This window comes from Microcaecilia unicolor, chromosome 6, assembly GCF_901765095.1.
Source record: "Microcaecilia unicolor chromosome 6, aMicUni1.1, whole genome shotgun sequence".
Taxonomy (NCBI): domain Eukaryota; kingdom Metazoa; phylum Chordata; class Amphibia; order Gymnophiona; family Siphonopidae; genus Microcaecilia; species Microcaecilia unicolor.
This window is the reverse complement of record NC_044036.1, coordinates 156,943,207-156,961,568: the sequence shown is the minus strand read 5'-3', so window position 1 is coordinate 156,961,568 and position 18,362 is coordinate 156,943,207. Positions and strand designations below refer to the sequence as shown.

General features: G+C 41.8%; 1 protein-coding gene across 16 annotated transcripts in view; it reads left to right on the top strand.

The window, feature by feature from the left end:
* Positions 1-18,362, top strand: part of SLMAP (sarcolemma associated protein) — a 255,812-nt gene that overhangs the window by 149,365 nt on the left and 88,085 nt on the right. For 8 of the 16 annotated variants that reach the window (XM_030208024.1, XM_030208012.1, XM_030208020.1 and 5 more), the window contains one exon: positions 11,452-11,514. The exons of the other annotated variants lie outside the window; for them this stretch is intronic. In XM_030208024.1, the coding sequence (XP_030063884.1) occupies positions 11,452-11,514 (63 nt within the window). The remainder of the gene's footprint in view (positions 1-11,451; positions 11,515-18,362) is intronic. 16 annotated transcript variants of the gene reach the window in all.

Genomic DNA, 18,362 nt, shown 5'->3' with positions numbered 1-18,362 from the left:
TTTACATACAAAGCTGCCTTCAAAAAAATGTAGTCTTTGAACTTCAGCAGGTGACCCAAGAGAGAGAATACAGTTTCAGATAACAGAGTTAATGTGAAAAGCACCTCATTTTATCTGTCTGACATCTTTGAAATCTTCTCAAGCATTGGCTACTGTGGTCACATGCAAAGACTAGCCTGGTTTGCATGCTTCTAGACATAGAGAAGATGATTTAGATATTAAACTAGTGTGTGTTATCGAACGACTGTCCCTTCACCAAAAATAGTCTATGTAATGATAGAAGGAAAAAAAGACCTCAATCAGAACCACAATAACAAAAAAAAAAAAATCCTTGTGGCTGTAAAACATCAATGGTCAAATCTCCAATGTATTCTGTGATTTTCAATTTAATAAAACTGCACATTCGTTTATATAATTTGATTTATTTATTTGCATATCTTAAGAAAACATCTGAATAAACTGATTTCTTCAAAATTGCACTGCTGTGCGAATGTCTAGACTGTACAAACACTGACCGCTATTTCGCCTGTTCAGCTTTCCTCAAGATATGCAACTATTATACACAGTAGCACAGTTGCAAAATAACAAAAGTCGGTAAAGTTCAGCAAAATTGCTCATTTTTAAAACCAGGATAGACTTGACATTTATCAAGCTCCTTTCTTGGATAACATGCTATTTGTTAGCCTTGGCAGGTCAAATCATTAAAGATCCAATTGTTTCCTCTATAGCTGCTGCTGCAGCAGTAGTTCTTGTATTATGTCAATCATTTAAACATAATCCTTTAACCAATTTTATATCCTGAATATATAACAACTTGAAGTCAGTTGTTCTGCCTACTGGCATGCAGTTCCAATAAAGTGAAACTCCAGGGCAGCAATTTTACATGTAAAACAAAACCATCTACTGCATTGTGATACATCACTACATTAGCACTTGGAAGCTTATTACAGCCACATTAACATGCTGTTTCAATCAGCTGAAGCTCTGGAGCAGTGCAGCTTTGACTTAAAACTGTTTATACTGTACTTTAGCCACAAATACGATTTTGCCTATGGTTTTGGAGCCAAGCTTAATAAAACAAGCAGTTGCATTACAACACTACAGAGTGTGAATATAACGCTTTAAGCCACCCCAGCAGGAAAGTTGTTCTGACATTCAGTCACAGCTTTCCATCTAATGATATGCTAAAAAAAACTTCCTTGTTCTGTCAAACGTGTTAAAGCAGTTTCTTCTAAATTTCTTGCAGACAATAGATCACAGAGCAAATTTTAAACTTGAGTTTCCTTTCAACATGGTGTCTTCTGCCCAATGGAGATACAAAATGGTGCCTTGAACTTTTAAACTCTAAAACAGTCACATGGTTACATGACCCAATCAAAACTTGCTGCCTTGACAATAGCTATTGATTATATAGTGACACACATGCCGGCTGATTGTCGAAAGTGATCACCGCCCATCTTCCGACACAAATCGGGAGATGGGCGGCAATCTCCTGAATCCGCCCAAATAGGCATAGTCGAAAGCCAATTTTGGGCAGCTTCAACTGCGTTCCATCGCGGGGCCGGCAAAAGTTGAAAGAGAGCGTGTTGGCATGATAGTGAAGGCAGGACAGGGGCATGCATTGAGATAATGGAAAAAAGAAAGCCGGCCGTCAGGAGAATTTGGTCCATTTTATTTGGACCCTTTTTTTTTTTAGGTCCAAGTCCCAAAAAAGTGCCCCAACTGACCAGATGACCACCGGAGGACAGCGGGAATCACCTCCCCTTACTCCCCCAGTGGTCCCCACCCCCCTCCCATACAAAAAAAAAATAACAGACATTTTTTGCCAGCCTCAAATGTCACACCCAGCTTCCTGACAGCAATATGCAGGTCCCTGGAGCAGTTTGTAGTGGGTGCAGTGCACTTGAGGCAGGTGGACCCAGGCCCATCCCCCCCCCCCCCCCCCACGTGTTACACTTGTGGTGGTAAATGGGAGCCCCCCAGAAACCCACTGTACCCACATGTAGGTGCCCCCCTTCACTCCTTAGGGCTATGGTAATAGTGTAGGGTTGTGGGCAGTGGGTTTTGGGAGTGATTTGGGGAGCTCAGCACACAAGGGAAGGGTGCTATATGCACCTGGAAGCTAATTTTGTTTTTTTTATTAATTTTTTTAAAGTGCCCCCTAGGGTGCCCGGTTGGTGTCCTGGCATGTCAGGGGGGCCAGTGCACTAGAAAAGCTGGCTCCTCCCACGCCCAAATGCCTTACATTTTGATGGATTTGAGATGGCCGGCTCCGGTTTCCATTATGGCTGAAAATCGGAGTCGCCCATCTCATCTAACCCCGGCGAGCGATTTGGCTGGCGCCAAGCATATTTTGAAAGTACGCTTGGCTCCGCCCCTTCACGGAGCCGGCCCCGAAGATGGCCGCCCATCGATTTGGCCGGCGCCGTTCGATAATGCCCCTCATGGTGGTTTATTAAGCTTAAATTTACATTGTTCTTATATCAATATATTGTTCTAACAAAAATCCAGTTGTAGATGGAACTATAAAACCTTGCATTGAAATCACATTTTCACCTTACAGTTATTTTTTCCAGCTCCAAGCAAAAATACTGTTGCTAAATTAATTACAAGATCCTTTCTTTGTGATATCTCAAACATTCATATTAAAAGCCCCCCACTTATGATGCAATATTGAAGTATAGTAACATAATATAAAAATCTTTGCAGTTGCTGCTTGAAATCATCGATTGCTTGTCATGATGTTAATCAACATTTAACCAATAGAAAAAAAAGATGGCACTACCTAGGATTGCTATTTTCTCCACGATGGGTCATGAAATGACATAAAAGAATCTCTGCACTTAATGTTAGAAATCATTTTTTTAGTGATTTCATTGCTTCATTTTCATATTAAGATTGAAGTCAGTTGATAGGTTTTGCTTTTCTAGATCTTCTAGATCCCAAATAAAAGCTAATAAAATAGAATCTAGTGGTCCAGGAGGACACTGTTTAGATTTAGAACTTATTGTAGAACAACAATCAAAAAACTACTGAATATTTAGGTTCCTAACAAAAGAATTCAAACCTCATTTGAAAGTAATCACACAGCCTAGCCTTTGGATAACAGTCCAATTTCAATGTCTGATAATTCCTGTGAAGATAAATTTTTATCACAATTAAATCTTAATTATATACTGTTTTTAATTCAAGCAAAATTTGTCTATTTTCTTCCTCAACTGGTCATGCTGCTTATCAGATATGTATTAAATGAGGGTTATTTCACTGCTTCTAACTTTTGATCCAGTTCTGTTTTAATGGAATTATCTGTGCTCTGTGCAGTTTGAGTTGCATCAAATCAAGAGAACAATGGTTTAAAATTGAATTCCATTTTTGGAGGAAGTGAGATCAGCTTCAGGATTGGCAGCCTGGGGCTGAAGCTCTGTGCAGTCTTATAGCTATATGTCCTCCCATTTTTCTCCTCCACAACTCCATCTGTGTCTTCCTGTTGGTTAACCTAATGGCAGCCTGAAAGAAAGCTGAGATTACTTAGCCAGCACTCCCACACTGCAAAAGAAAGTGGGAAACCTTGAGCGGGCGAGTCCAACTCCGATGGAGCAGCAGGAGAGGTGCGAGGCTGCATCCTGCACAAGTGGATGATGTATCGCAGGTTAGACTTTAAGCTGGTGAGGCAAGATTTGAAAGATTCCTTATTATAGGGGATCAAAAAAGAACTTAGTCTGTTCTCCACAAAGCAGGAGGAGGAAGAAGGGAGCAGCTCAGTGCGAGAAGCACATGGCAGATATTCATGCCTATCATGATTCCCAGAGTGTAAACATCAAAGCGCTGTGGGTTCATATTGAAGACTTAGAAAACAGATTGTGGCGGCACAGTTTGCAGTTTAGGAGCATTCCGGAGTAGGCTGCCTATGCTAATTGCACACAGGTGGTGCAGGACTTTATTAGACACGTGCTGCAGGATGGAGAGCTCGATTCTGCACAGGAGCTATTTTTTAAACTTGATAGAGCACATAGATTGTTGGGTTCTAAACGAGACCATGCACCTTGAGGTATTGTGGGCTGTCTCCATGATTATTAGCTCCGTCAGAGCACAGAATGCCATCCAGTGGAAAGCTTTCAAAATGGGCGTTTTTCAAGATCTCTATTCTATAACGCTGCGAAGAAGGTGGGAGTTCTCTGGATTTATTGCTTTTCTCAGGTTGACTAACATATGCTACAAGTGATGGTTTCCCTTTGGACTGTTTACTGTGAACGGAGTTACGAAGAGGGTGCAAACACCCAATGATTGAATGCCATGATCACAGGCAGAGAGATTCTAACAGTTATCAAAGCTGTACCCAGAAGAAGTCGCCAAGTCTGGATGGGTTCTCTAATGCTTTTTATAAGACATTTAAGTGTCCACTAATTGGGCTGTTGACCTGGGTATTTAACTCTTTGCCTGTTGGGCTGGGCATATCGCCTGCCATGAACATTGCTGGCATTACCATTTTTTTAAAACCTGGTTGGGATCCTACTTGCTGTGGCTCATATATACCAATAGCTCTGATAAATGTGTACTTGAAGATACTAGCAAAGCTGTTTGCGAATAGGCTGGCCCCACAGATGCCTTCACTGGTTTGGTCAGATCAAGCTAGGTTTATCTCTAGGCAGCAGACTATGGATAACAACGAATGAATATTACATCTAATTTGGGTTTCCAAGGGGCGTAAATTCCATCTATGTTGATAGCGGTTGATGCAGAAAAAGCTTTCAACCATGTCCACTGGGATTTTATGCTCTCTGTGCTTCACAAGGTGGGTGTGGGACCATTGTTTATCTCTTGGTTGACTGCTCTCTATAATCAACAGTAGCCCATATAAAAATTAATGGGTCATACACAGATAGCTTTGTGTTGGGCTGGGGAACTCATTGGGGAGTCTGTTGTCACCCATTGTGTTCGCTTTGGTGATGGAGCCATTTGCTCAGAGGATTAGGGAAGCGGTTGATATGGGGGGGGGGGGGCAGTGAGGCAGCAGACCCATAAGATTTCCCTGTTTACTGCTGCTGATAATTCTGTCTGTCTCTAAGCCACATGTCTCCCTCCTGACTCTTCGGAAGGAAATCAAATTATATGGGTCTGTCTCTAGATTGAAAGACAACTTGGATGAAACAGAGGCACTTAATATTCATATTACTGGTGAAGAGTTAACGCATTGAAGGGCAAACATTCCTTTCAAGTGTGTTCGCTGTCATTTGACTTATCTGAGGGTTAATATATCCTATGATCTTTCCACTTTATATAATTTATATTACGTCCCCCTACTCAAAAGATTAAAGGAGGACTTAAGGGATTGGCCAAGGGGACATTTTCACTGATGGGAGACTGTCCATTGTAAAAATGAACATTTTCCTTCGCTGCCTTTACTTCAGGCACTCCCTCTCTCCCTTTCTAGGCATAAGCCATTGGAAGAACCCTCTCCATGGCTTTATAGACGGGGGAGTAGAAAACTTAGGTTGGCAAAGGGGGTGCTTTTAACACACAAAGAAATGGGTGGCCTGGGCATTCCTGATTTGGGTAGTTATCTGGCATGAAGGTGATTTAGAATCACTAACATTAAACAACTGTGCCATCACCAAAAACAATCTACTGACTTTGTAATAATATATTCAAGCTGTTATATATTCAGGATATAAAATTGGTTAAAGGATTGTTTTTAAAAGATTAACATCCAACAAGAACTGCTGTTGCAGCTATAGTGGAGTAGCAGTCCAGTGACTAGAGCACTAGCCCAACAATGAGGGAAACCTGGATTCAGATCCCACTGCTGCTTCTCACTTGGTCCTCGTTGCATGCCTTTGTCTTGTTTTGCTTGGATTATCAGTTTAGAAAATGCAGTGGAGCAGTATAAGGCGTTTTACAAACAAGCAAATGCACTTGCAAAGGAAAAGCAGCCACAAGGCTGAGAAAATAAACTGGGTAACATCACTTACAGCATTGTGGTTTGTTAGACCTCAAATATGACAGGAGGGAGGCAAGCCAAAACCAAGGAAGAGTGAGGCATGTTCAGTAATGTCAGATACACAGAACCATTCACAACACTCTGTCAGCAGCTCTCCTAGGATGTAGAAGATATAACTAACCCCAGCATACCTATGTAAACCTTTGCATAGAGCTTGAAGGGAAAAAGAGGCCCCCAAATTGCAAGACTCCTGTCGCATATCAAGAAGAAACAATTTCTTCCTTGCCTGTGTAGTCTTAATGAGGTAAAGAGAGTTTTAAGTAACAGTTTGCATGATGCCATCAACTCTCCCAAAAGGTACAAACAATCCAAGTTACTCAAAACTTATGTTCCGCCAACGTTGCTATTCTTATATTAGCCCTGTTCTCAAGTCACTTCTTTGGCTCCTTATCCATTTCCACATACAATTCAAACTCCACTTATTGACTTACAAGTGCATTCACTCTGCAGCTCCTCAGTACCATTCCTCTCCGGGAACTCTGTTCATCGGGTAAATCTCTCTTATCTGAGCCCTTCTCCACAACTACAGACTGTTCCTTTTGTCTTGCTGCACCATACGCCTGGAATAGACTTCCTGAATCAGTACATCAAGCTCCAGCTCTGGCCGTCTTCAAATCTAGGCTAAAAGCCCACCTTTAGGAGTTTTTAACTCCTAACTCTTATTCACTTGTTCAGTACCCATGTCTGTCTTATCATTCCCACCTTAAGTAATTCCCTTATCCCTTATTTGTCCTGTTTAGGTTGTAAGCTCTGACAAGCAGGGACTGTCTCTTACATGTTCAGCATACAGCGCTGCATACATCTAGTAACGCTATAGAAATGATAAGTAGTAGTAAAACTAGGATAACAGCGTTGTCCTCCTCCATCAATACTTTTTTTTCTAGCATTGGCATACCCTAATGCAAACTTAAGTTTGGGAGAACCTACTTGTGTGGCCGATTCATCCTACTTGTTAGTGGAGAAAGCAGAGTTGCTGACCTGTAATAGGTGTTCTTCCATGGACAGCAGGCTATATCAGATATATACAATCCCTTCCACTTTCTTGAGAGCTGAAGCTTAGATATCTTCTGAGCTGCCTTAGTGGGGGTGTACATGCCAAGAAGCATTTTCTATTAGTTTTTGAGCTTCCTGGTGCCGACAGATGATATCACCCCATGTGTGTGATTGTAACCTGCGTTATACAGAGAAGCGTATTATAGATAAATTTGCTTTCTCGGAGTTATGGATAGGTTGCCACCTTACAAGAAACATGAAAACATTACTGACTCTACCCACTGCTGCCTCTACGTCACTTTCCTTCCTCCTCCCACCTGTCTCATCTTATAGAGAGATGATGAAAGGTAAATGCAGGTGCTAGAGGCCACTAGCACCTGCATTTAACCTGTGCAGAATGATCAGAGGGCTCTAACGTGGCAAACAGCAAGCATGCCAGGGAATACCACAGGCTCATTTAAATGACATAAAATGAACTCATTGGTGTTTCTCCCTCATGATCAGAGAACTGTTCTCTGATGTTCTCTTGCTCCTACCGCCTTAACCCTATGCCAGCTCATAGCTGGTGTTATGGTTAAGGCTCCTTCTCCTCCGCCCTGCTTACGCCAGTCCTGGGGTCCAGTGGACTCCTGGACCCCCCCCCCACCTCCCCCAATCAGTAAGGCTCCAGGGATTCACCCCTCACATAAATACAAAAACACCTTAATTGGCCAATCGGACCCCTTTCCTTCTGCCCCTCACCCCCTCAGCTGCAGGCCTAGTGGGAGCTGTGATAGGGGGCTTGACCTGACTTGACCCTCCTTTGAAGGTTTGCTGTGGTGGAGGGGTCCCCCAACCCTGCTCCCTCCCCAGTACCTTCAAACTTGGAGGAGGAGGGACTAGCATTCCCTCCCCCTCAGTGGTCACCACCTCAAAATGGTGGCGCCCTGCCCAGTGCATCCTGGAATGCACTAGGTGAGGCTTAACTTCCATATATAGAATCTTATATGGAAGCTAAGCCCTGCCCAGTGCATCGACATTTTGAGGTGACACCTGCTGAGGGGGAGAGAGTGCTAGTCCCTCCTCCTCCAACTTTGAAGAGGGGGCTGGGTTGGGGGACTAGCTGACCAGGGCAAGCTTTCAAGAGGGGATCAGGTCGGTCCTCCTGTTGCAGGTTCCACTGGACCCGCAGCGGCGGTCGAGGGAGGAGTGAGGAGCAAGAGGACAGGGGTCCCACAGGACCACCATGGTGTTTTGTATTTGAGTGTGGGGGGTCCACTGGACCCTTGGGGCCTTACCAATTGGGGGGTTGGGGGATCCACTGAACTGCCTGCTTTGCTCCCTCACGATTGAAGCTAATAGCGTGCATATCATTTGCATACTATTAGCTTTGATCATGAGGGAGTTAGTTTAGTCTAACTTTTGCAGCCAATCCTTTTGGCTTCTTTTTAACCGTTTTCCTCATTTTATTGTAGTTGTCCTTTGAAAATTAAATGCTGCTACTGCAGATTTCCTTTCTGACTCGACTACAGATATCGGCTCGAATTTGGTTGTGTTATGATCATTGTTTTCCAGCAGACAATACAGTTACCTCTCATACTACGTACTGAATTTCACTAAGGACTAGATATAAAATAGTCCACCCTCTTGTCGCTTCTTGTACCAGTTGTTCCAAGAAGCAATGATCTATTACATCTAGGAATTTTACTTCACTAGTGTTCCCTGATGTAACATTTATCCAGTCAGTATTGAGGTAATTGAAATCACTACAATAATTGGAATCTGTAGAACTTAATATCAAAATGTGAAAAATGACATCTACAATTGTCTTAAGTATCTCAAGGTATATCTTGTCTCATTTAATGAAACGTAGTGGAGAAAAAAGACCTCAGTAGCTCTCTGAGAACACCTCAGTTTGAACGATAAACTTTCATGAGCACAGAGGGCTCCTTTTAATCATTGGTCAGGAAAAAAAACTTCTCTAATATCAGTAATATTCGTATAACAAAAACAAGATAACCTTTTTCAAGATACCAAATTGTGAACAGCATTTTCATAGTCTCCAGTCAATTTGGTATCTTGAAAAAGGTTATCTTGTTTTTGTTATACGAATATTACTGATATTAGAGAAGTTTTTTTTCCTGACCAATGATTAAAAGGAGCCCTCTGTGCTCATGAAAGTTTATCGTTCAAACTGAGGTGTTCTCTGAGAGATACTGAGGTCTTTTTTTTTTTTTCTCCACTACTTTTCATTAAATGAGATAAGATATACCTTGAGATACTTAATTGTAGAAGTAATTTTTCACATTTTGGTAATTGAAATCACCCGTTATACTTTTGCCCAATTTGTCAGCTTTCCTTTTTTCTGTAAATATTTCTTCACCTGTCTGTTCATTCTGTCCTGGCAGATGGTTGTACAGTCCTACAGTAGATTCCTTCCGTTCACACAAGGAATTTTTATCCATACATGTTCTATGCTGCTATCTGTTTCATTTGCCTGACTCATTTCCCTCTTTCATATAACACAACCCCCCCCCCCCCCCTCCAATTTGATCCACTCCTTCTTTTTTTTTTTAATTATTTTTTTATTTTATTTTATTGTTTTGGCACTGGAGAACAATATTCTTTCCATCACCTGATATAGAATTTAGTGGAAAACTAGATCTTTTAAAAACAGCAAATAAATCTCTTAGTAATGTTTAACAGTCTGAAAGTGGAGTAGAGAAGTAGCCTAATGGTTAGTGTAGCCTGTGAACAGAGGAAACCAGGTTCTACTCCCACTGCAATTCCTTGTGACTTTGAACAAGTTGCTTAGCCCTCCATTGACCCAGGTACAAAGTAAGTACCCTGTATATAATTGTAAACTGCTTTGATTTTAACCACAGAAAAGCAGTATATCAAATCCCCCTCCCCCCCCCCCCCAAAAAAAAAAAAGTTGATTTCAACAAACTTGCTTTGTTAGTAAATGCAAATTATTTAATCACTAATAACCAGGGAAGAGGGAATCTGGTGTGTTTGCTAAGAGTTCTTATTGCTAGCCAGCATAGTCACAAATTGTGTAAAATCTGAAGACTGATTTTGCTATAATGAGCCATCAGTGTTTTAAATTATATGTAAATGTTATCCTTATTGGCTTGGGGAGAAGGGCTGAAAAGCAGTGGACCTGTTAATGTATTAGTCCAGTGTGTGGGTGATTTGTGTTTGTCTACACCTTTATAAGGCATTTCTGTAGGCGAGACATTGGTGGTCTAAACTATTCTGGGGGTATATGTACTTAAGTTTGTCCGTATAGTTTATCCAACTTAAGCAGAGGTGTACCCAGAGTAAAGTTAATGCAAATTTGAACCAAAGAGTAGTTGAAAATGTGTGCATGCACTTTTTGTGAGCTAATATGCACATATTGTGAGGGAAAATACTCATCCATTTGGTGTAACTTATGTGCATATGTAAAATTGGTGTAACTTATATGCATATATGCCAGACAAGTCAGACTGTTATAGAATTTTCTTCATGGTGTATTCCCCCTTCCAACTTAGAAAAGAAGGTGGTCTTGAAAGCTTTGTAATATGTTTGTAAAAAAAAAAGAAAGAAAAGTTCAGAGGGACCCAACTTCCCACTCCTTGAGGTTAATGAGGGCTGAGGATATTAGAGGCACTGTATATGTAGGCCCCTGAAGAAGGGGGAAGGGAATGAGTCATTGAAGTGGTGACACCTTGTGGCAGGATTTAGGGTCTGTGAATGCACAGTCTTTAACATAGCGCTAGTTCTTGGATTCTAGTTGACTATCACTACCTTGACTGAACTAATGAGTTGGGCAGGGGAGATATAAAAGGGGAGGGCATGTCCCCAGATAACTGTGAATGAAGACTCATGGTACAAAGATTCCAGCCCTGGTTCCAACTGAATAGGACAAGCCAAGCTGTAGATAGAGCTGGGTCTCAAGAAAAACAAAACAAAAAACCCTCTCCACCCTTTTGCATACATCTGACTGATTTCTTTCTTCATTTTACAGGTATTTGTCACTTCTTTTTCTCTTCATTGCCTCTTCTTTTTTTTTTTTAATGCTGTAATGATGATTTAAAGTAAAAGCTTTGTCTTGAGCCTGTTTTCATAATTCTAAGAACATATATAATCAGGAAGCAGGTTGTAGCATTACAGTATAATGTGAGCAAACTTAAAACTGTAGCCAGTCGGTATGTAAGAGTACAATACATGTAGCTTTATGAAGAGACTGGCTAAGATGCAGCATAATATAGTGTAATTCTGCACTAAAGCTGGAGTGGACAAGTAGCTGCAACAAATAGCACAGTCCATCTGGAAATCATTCAAAAAGCTCTTGTATAACTAATACTGTATATTATACAGTCCTATTGATATTCATAATGATAAATACTATAAATCAAAGCACTCATCTCTTCAGATAATGTTGATTTCAAGATGCTCACCTTGCATTTACTTATAGGCCTTTCTTTCTTTATTAGAGCACTTTCTTTTAAAGAGTGGCGGGGACTGCACTTTTATTCATCAGTTCATAGAGTGCCAAAGTGAGTATAGAGCATTCATCACACTGTTCTTGTATTTTATATATGTGAGTTGGTACAGACTGAGGCATTCACCTTGTGATTAATTCATTAGGTCTGTTGATTTAGTTTGTTGCTGCTGCGTATTTTACTGTTGACATATTAAAGTCATGTTAGAGGGATTGTTGTGGGAGAATCTTTCTGTGGAATAGAGAGATTGTGCTGAAGCACTCCCAGAGTTGGGTTGTACTGGTGTACTGTACTTTTGTGCTATAATATGTGCCATATAATAGGGTTACAGCTGATGAGCTAATGTTAATTCTCTGCTATTAAATAAAAGTGTAAGATAACAATGAGCAGAGGAGAAATCTGTGCCTGTCTGTAGCAGTTCATTAGTTTCATTAAAGAATGTCATACATTTTTCCATGTACTTCATTTTAGTTCTCATATGCTTTTAACATCAATTGAGAATTCTAAATATTTAGTTTTGGTTTTGTTAGTTGAGTTTGTATTGTTATTGAGAAGACCACTAGGCAACGTTTTTCTATAGGCGTGTTTTTTTTGTTGTTGAGCCATATTACTGCTTTCTCAAGTAGATCTTTCACAGTATGGGCCTTTGGAATTGGTTGCACTTCCTGATTTTATCATTCTAAAATGCTGATTATATCATAACTAACCAACCTACACAGTAGAGTCAACACTGTGGAAATTAGATGGTGACATAATTTTTATTTTTTTTATTAGGATTTATTTACCTCCTTTTTGAAGGAATTCACTCAAGTCAGTGTACAATAAGAATAAATCAAGCATGAGCAATAGACAATTTACAGCAGTAAAAATCTCTATATATAAAAGGTACCACCAACGTTCTAAATGAAGCCTCCAGCCGGAAGTGTGAAGGGGGAGAGATATCCGGTTTCCCCATGAGTGTCTGCCCCGCCCCCGCTCTCTCTGTAACACAAACAGTGAAGGAAAACACAGCAAAGCACGAAATCAAATCGCTCTCTCTCAACAGTGAAGGACTCAGAGGGGGGAGGGGAGAGAGGGCAGAAGCCCTCACTATCTCTGTAACACAAACACAGCACAGCAGGAAACTTAACACTGAAGGACTCAACGAGGGGGGAGGGGAAAGAGAGCAGAGGGGACAGACAGCACAGGGAAAGGGTGAGAGGGCAGAGGGCAGGGACACACACACTCCCACATGCACACAGAAGAAAACCTTGCTAGCCCCCATTTCATTTGCATCAGAAACGGGGCTTTTTTACTAGCATTCAAATGATACAAAGTTTGGCATAGTATACTACTTACAATGTCAATACAATACGTAATAGAACATTTTAATTGGCAGTTTAGGGTATAAGCAAAGATGGAACAGATAGGTAAGAGAGTAAGAGGAGTTAGAAAATAAGGTGACTAATTTAAACAAAGGTGCACATGAGGTCTGAGAGATGGTTAAATATTATCTCAGCTAGAGTAGGAGTGGATAAACATGTCCTGCTGCAGTATGTGCAGCCCGTGTCACGCCTTGTGTGTTACTGAGACTAACAAGTCAGTTACTTCTTCTATTAAAGGCCTGGTTGATGAGCCAAGCTTTCATCTGCTTCCTGAAGTAGAGAGAGTCTTGTGTTAAACTGAGTTTTCAGGGAGTGCATTCCAGAGTGTGGGGGCTGCTCCGGAGAAGGCTTGCTTGCAGGTATTGCATTGTGTAATGTCTTTTGGAGAGGGTGTGGTTAGTGATAGTCCTTGAGAGGACCTTTATGGTGATTTTAAAAAAAGGGCAGCTTCCCTGCTGCAAATAGTGGCATCTATTACTTAATTTTCAACTGAAATGAAAATAAAATATGCAGTGTTGACACTTCATCACCACAGTGTCAAAGCAACTTCTGTGGTATCCAAGTGAATTAGTCCCTTTAAATACGCACAGCAGCCTGATAGTGTCTTCAGTTTTTGTATCTCCAATTGGAACTTCACAAGCAGCTTAAATAGATGATGGAATAGCTAGCTCAGTGGTTCTCCACCCAGTCCTTGGGGCAACCCCAGCCAGTCAGGTTTTCAGGATGTCTCCATTAATATGCATGAGAGATTTGCATGCACAGCTTCCTTGGTATGCAAATCTATTTCATGTGTAATAATTGTGGATATTCTGAAAACCCAAATTGCACCATTATATCCTCTGGGTTTATAGAGATTTCATTCAGTTTCTCTGACACGTCAGCTTTGAATATCATTTCTGGCACTGGTATCTCTCCCAAATCTTCATCTGTGAAGACTGAAGCAAAGAATTCATTTAATCTCTCCTCTATGGATTTGTCTTCACTGATTTCCCCTTTTACCCCTCAGTATCTAGTGGTCCAACTGATTCTTTTGCCAGTTTCTTGCTTTTAATATACCTAAAAAATATTTTACTATATGTTTTTGTCTCCAGCGCAATCTTTTTTTCCAAAGTCTCTATTTGCCTTTCTTATCAGCACTTTGCATTTGACTTGCCATTCCTTATGCTGTTTCTTATTTTCAGTTGGATCCTTCTTCCGTTTTCTGAAGGACTTTCTTTTCGCTCTAATAGCTTCCTTCACCTCATTTTTAACCATGCCGGCTTTCGTTTGGTCTTCCTTCCTCCTTTTTAATACACGGATATATTTGACCTGGGCTTCCAAGATGGTATTTTTGAATAGCATCTGTGCCTGGTATAAATTTTGACCTTCGCAGCTGCTCCTCTGGGTTTTTTTTTTCCACTGTTCTGATTTTATCATAGTCGCCTTTTTGAAAGTTAAATGCTAACGGATTTCCTGTGTGTACTTACTCCAGAGCTAATATCAAATTTGATCATATTATGATCACTGTTATCAAGCGACCCCAGCACCATTACCTCCTGCCCCAGATCATGCACTCCACTAAGGATTAGGTCTAGAATATTTCCTCCTCTTGTTGGCTCCTGTACCAGCTTCTCCATAAAGCAGTCCTTGATTTCGTCAAGGAATTTTACCTCCCTAGCATGCCCTGATGTTACATTTACCCAGTCAATATTGGGGTAATTGAAATCACCCATTATTATTGTGTTGCGCAGTTTGTTAGCCTCCCTAATTTCTGATTTCTACATTTGTCTGTTCATCCTGGCCAGGTGAATGATAGTATGCTCCTATCATTATCTAGGAATTCCAAGATGTGTTTTGTTTCCTGCAGAATTTTCAATCTGTTTGATTCAAGTCTCCCCCTCCACCAATTCAATCCACCCTATCACTACGATATAATTTGTACCCTGGTATGACAGTGTCCCACTGGTTATCCTCCTTCCACCAGGTCTCAGAGATGCCTATTATATCTAATTTTTCATTTAGTGCAATATATTCTAATTCTTGCATCTTATTTCTTAGGCTTCTGGCATTTGCATATAGACATTTTAAACTGTTTGTTGTTCCTATTTACATCATGCTCAACAGTTGACAGTGATAATTTGCAATCTTTTTTTCTGATCTTTTATTTAAAAACACCTGGTCTACTATGGTCTCTATTGCAACCTCGCTATTGGGATACCCTATCTTCCTTGTTTTGGTGATATCTTTGAAAGTGCCTTGTTCCGAACCATGCGTTTTTGAATGACTGTCAGCCTTCCCCCAGTTTCTAGTTTAAAAGCTGCTCTGTCTCCTTTTTAAATGCCTATGCCAGGAGCCTAATCCCACCTTGGTTAAGGTGGAGCCCATCATTCTGGAATAGGCTCCCCCTTCCTCAGAATGTTGCCCAGTTCCTTTCAAATCTAAAACCCTCCTCCCTGCACCATCTCCTCATCCACGCATTAAGACTTCGGAGCTCTCACTGTCTTTTGGGCTCTGCACATGGGATGGGAAGCACCTTGGAAAATGCTGCCCTAGAGGTTCTGGATTTGAACTTTCTACCTAGAGCCTAAATTTGACTTCCAGAACCTCTAGACGCGTGAGATCCGCCACCTTCGCACCAGGCTTGCAAATGACCAGGCGATCCCCTTGTCCACAAGCTACCCATCTATCTACATGCCTAATAATCAAATCACCAACTACAACAGCCATCCTAACCCTTCCCTCCTGGGCAGATGCTCCTGGAGACAAATCCTCAGTGCGAGAGGATATTGCATCCCCTGGTGGGCTGGTCTTGGCTGCAGGATTACTTTCAGCTGCACCAGGATAACGTTCTCCTTTTAGTAGACCTCCCTTCTCCAAGGCAGCACAGGGGCTGCCACACTGCAGGTGTAACTTCTCTACAACGTCCCTGTAGACCTCCTCTGTTATCTCGGTCTCCCTCAGCTCTTCCAAGTCTACTACTCTATCTTAAAGAGAACAGACTGGTTCTCTGAGAGCTAGGAGCTCTTTGCCTCGAGCACACACACATGTCCTTTCACCAACTGGGAGATTAATAATACATGTGACACTCAATGCAAAAGACTGGATAGCACCCCTCTCGCTGCTGGACTTTTGTCTTTATCTTAGTGTTATAGAGCTGTTTAATTAAAACTTCTTAAGGTACTAGGGATATTAGATGAATATAAAGAGCCTTAAGATTATATGGTGTAATTTGTAGTTTATTTACTGTTTGCTTCTCAGAAACTAATTAAATGTAATTAAAGCTCTAATGAAAATTCTACTGTTGTTGTCCTAATTAGAATAATTGACTATAAATGAAGAGTTGAGCTAGGGGTGAGTGGGGGAGTTGGGGAGGATGGGTGGGAATGAGGACTGAACTAGGCCCTACTGTGCCTTCTAGAGTCTATCTGTTGCTCTCTAAGTTATTCTTGGTGTCTGTCAATGCTGGATTCCCTGTATTAGAGCATTCAGGTATAATGGTGTTCTCACAACTTCCATGTCAGTAAAATACACCTTAACAAATTGTATCCAAATCTAAGAGCTGAATCCTTAGGGTAAAAGAATTTTGTGGAACATGGGAAGAATACAGTATAATGTGTCCTAATACGTAAATTTTAGGGATGATATAATTTGCATGCATTAAAAATTTCTGTTGTACATTAGAAATATTTAACAGAATGTGTGAAATTAAAAAAACAATGGAGAAATTTTGTGAAAATGTGCTTTTTTTTTTTTGCCTGTCCACATTCCTAGTAAATTTTCATTTTCCCCTTGGGAATCTGTGTAACTTAATAAAATAAGGAATGTTTTGCAAAAGAACCTTGCCTAGCTTACTAGAGACCCTGGAGAGCTGAGATTGTAATATATAAATGTCTATAGTGACATGAAATCATGATTCTAGTTCAGGTAGCTTATAACAAAGTGATCTGTTGTAGGCCTAATTATATCTGCAAGAATGACATTAAGGTGGTGTAGATCATGATTTGCATGTGGGAAAGGCTCTCAAAATTATAGTTTGAACAGAGCAGGGACAGGTTTTCAATATAAATGTGTGGTTTTAGATTATACTGAATACAGATTAAGCATGCACATTTACATCTTCATAACAGAGGTAAATTTGTGCAAGAGCATTTGGGCAGTACTGGGGGTTATTGAAGGAGTATGTTTTCTCCGAGGACAAGCAGGCAGCTTGTTCTCACGATTGGGTCGACACCTGCGGTGGCCCAGGAGACCGGCAAAAGAATTTTGCAAGCAAAATAAGAATCTTCAGGAACGCTGCAGAGCGCACCACGCATGCACAAACGGCTTCCCGCCCGCCGCACGAGCGTGTCATCCTCAGTTTCTTTTTTTCCGCAACTGAGGTGACACAGTTTTTTGCGCTGTGTTACCTTCGGCTCAGGAGATCTTAGCGTTACTGCTTCCTCTTTTACCTCTTTATCTTCTTTTTCTTCTTTATTGTTTATTTTTTCACAAAATTAAAAAAAAAGTTTTATTACCCTTATTTTCCTTAGTTTTAGTCACTGAATATAAGTTTTCTTTCTTTTCGTCGCGGCCCTCTTTTAGGCCACACGGCCAGGGTTTGTTTTTCCTTTTTTTGTGCCTTTTTAATTGGCACTATCGTGTCCTTTAATTTCGCAGCCGCCGTTTTTCCATCCATGTCATCGAGGACACCTAGCGGCTTCAAGTGTTGTACTCGGTGAAACCAGACCGTCTCGGGTACTGACCCCCACTCGTGGTGCCTCCAGTGCCTTGTGCCCGATCATCTTCCAGCTGCTTGTAAGCTGTGTCCTTTAATGAAAAAATGGACCCAAGTGTCTTCGGCATCGGCTTCGGTACCGAGGTCGGCGGCATCAACGTCGAGGGAAGCATCGACTTCAAGAGTACAGGTAATGGCTGCCGAACGACCACATCGCGCTGGGAACAGCAAGGCTTCGAGTGGGTCTCCACCTGTCTCGAGGCCTACTGCTATGCAGGCCCCCCGGGACCCACCGTTTGTCGGACACGGACCCAAGGAGGCGTGAGGATTCCATGTCCTCCTCTTCGGTACCGAGGAGTCTCGATGACGGGTGTCGAGCGAAGGCTAAGAAGCACCGTCATCAATCTCCTATACGTGGTACCGAGAGCTCCGTCACCCGAGAAGCGTCGGTACCGAGAGGACCGCTCACCCTCTATACAGGAGGTGCCGATGCGTCGGTCTTCTGGCAGCCTGGTACCGGCTCTCGAGCCCCCACAGATTCTGCCACCGGCCCCTGCACCGGCCTCGCAGCCTTTTCTGATGGCGGCTCTCAACGAGCGCATCAGGGCCCTTCTTCCAGAGCTTCTGGAAGGATTGCTATGCCAGTCTACTTCAGTACCAGGGGTGCTTGTGCCTTCTGCACCAACTGTTTAAGCAGCCTGTGGTGAGGTCCCCGACCTCGGTGCCACTTGCGTCATCGGCTGCCACCCAGGTCGACTCTCCGTCGGCGGAGGAAGCTTCGCCGCAGTCTAGGCAGGGGTCAACTTCTCAACATCTTCCTTGAGTTCGTCGTTCCTCGACGTCGA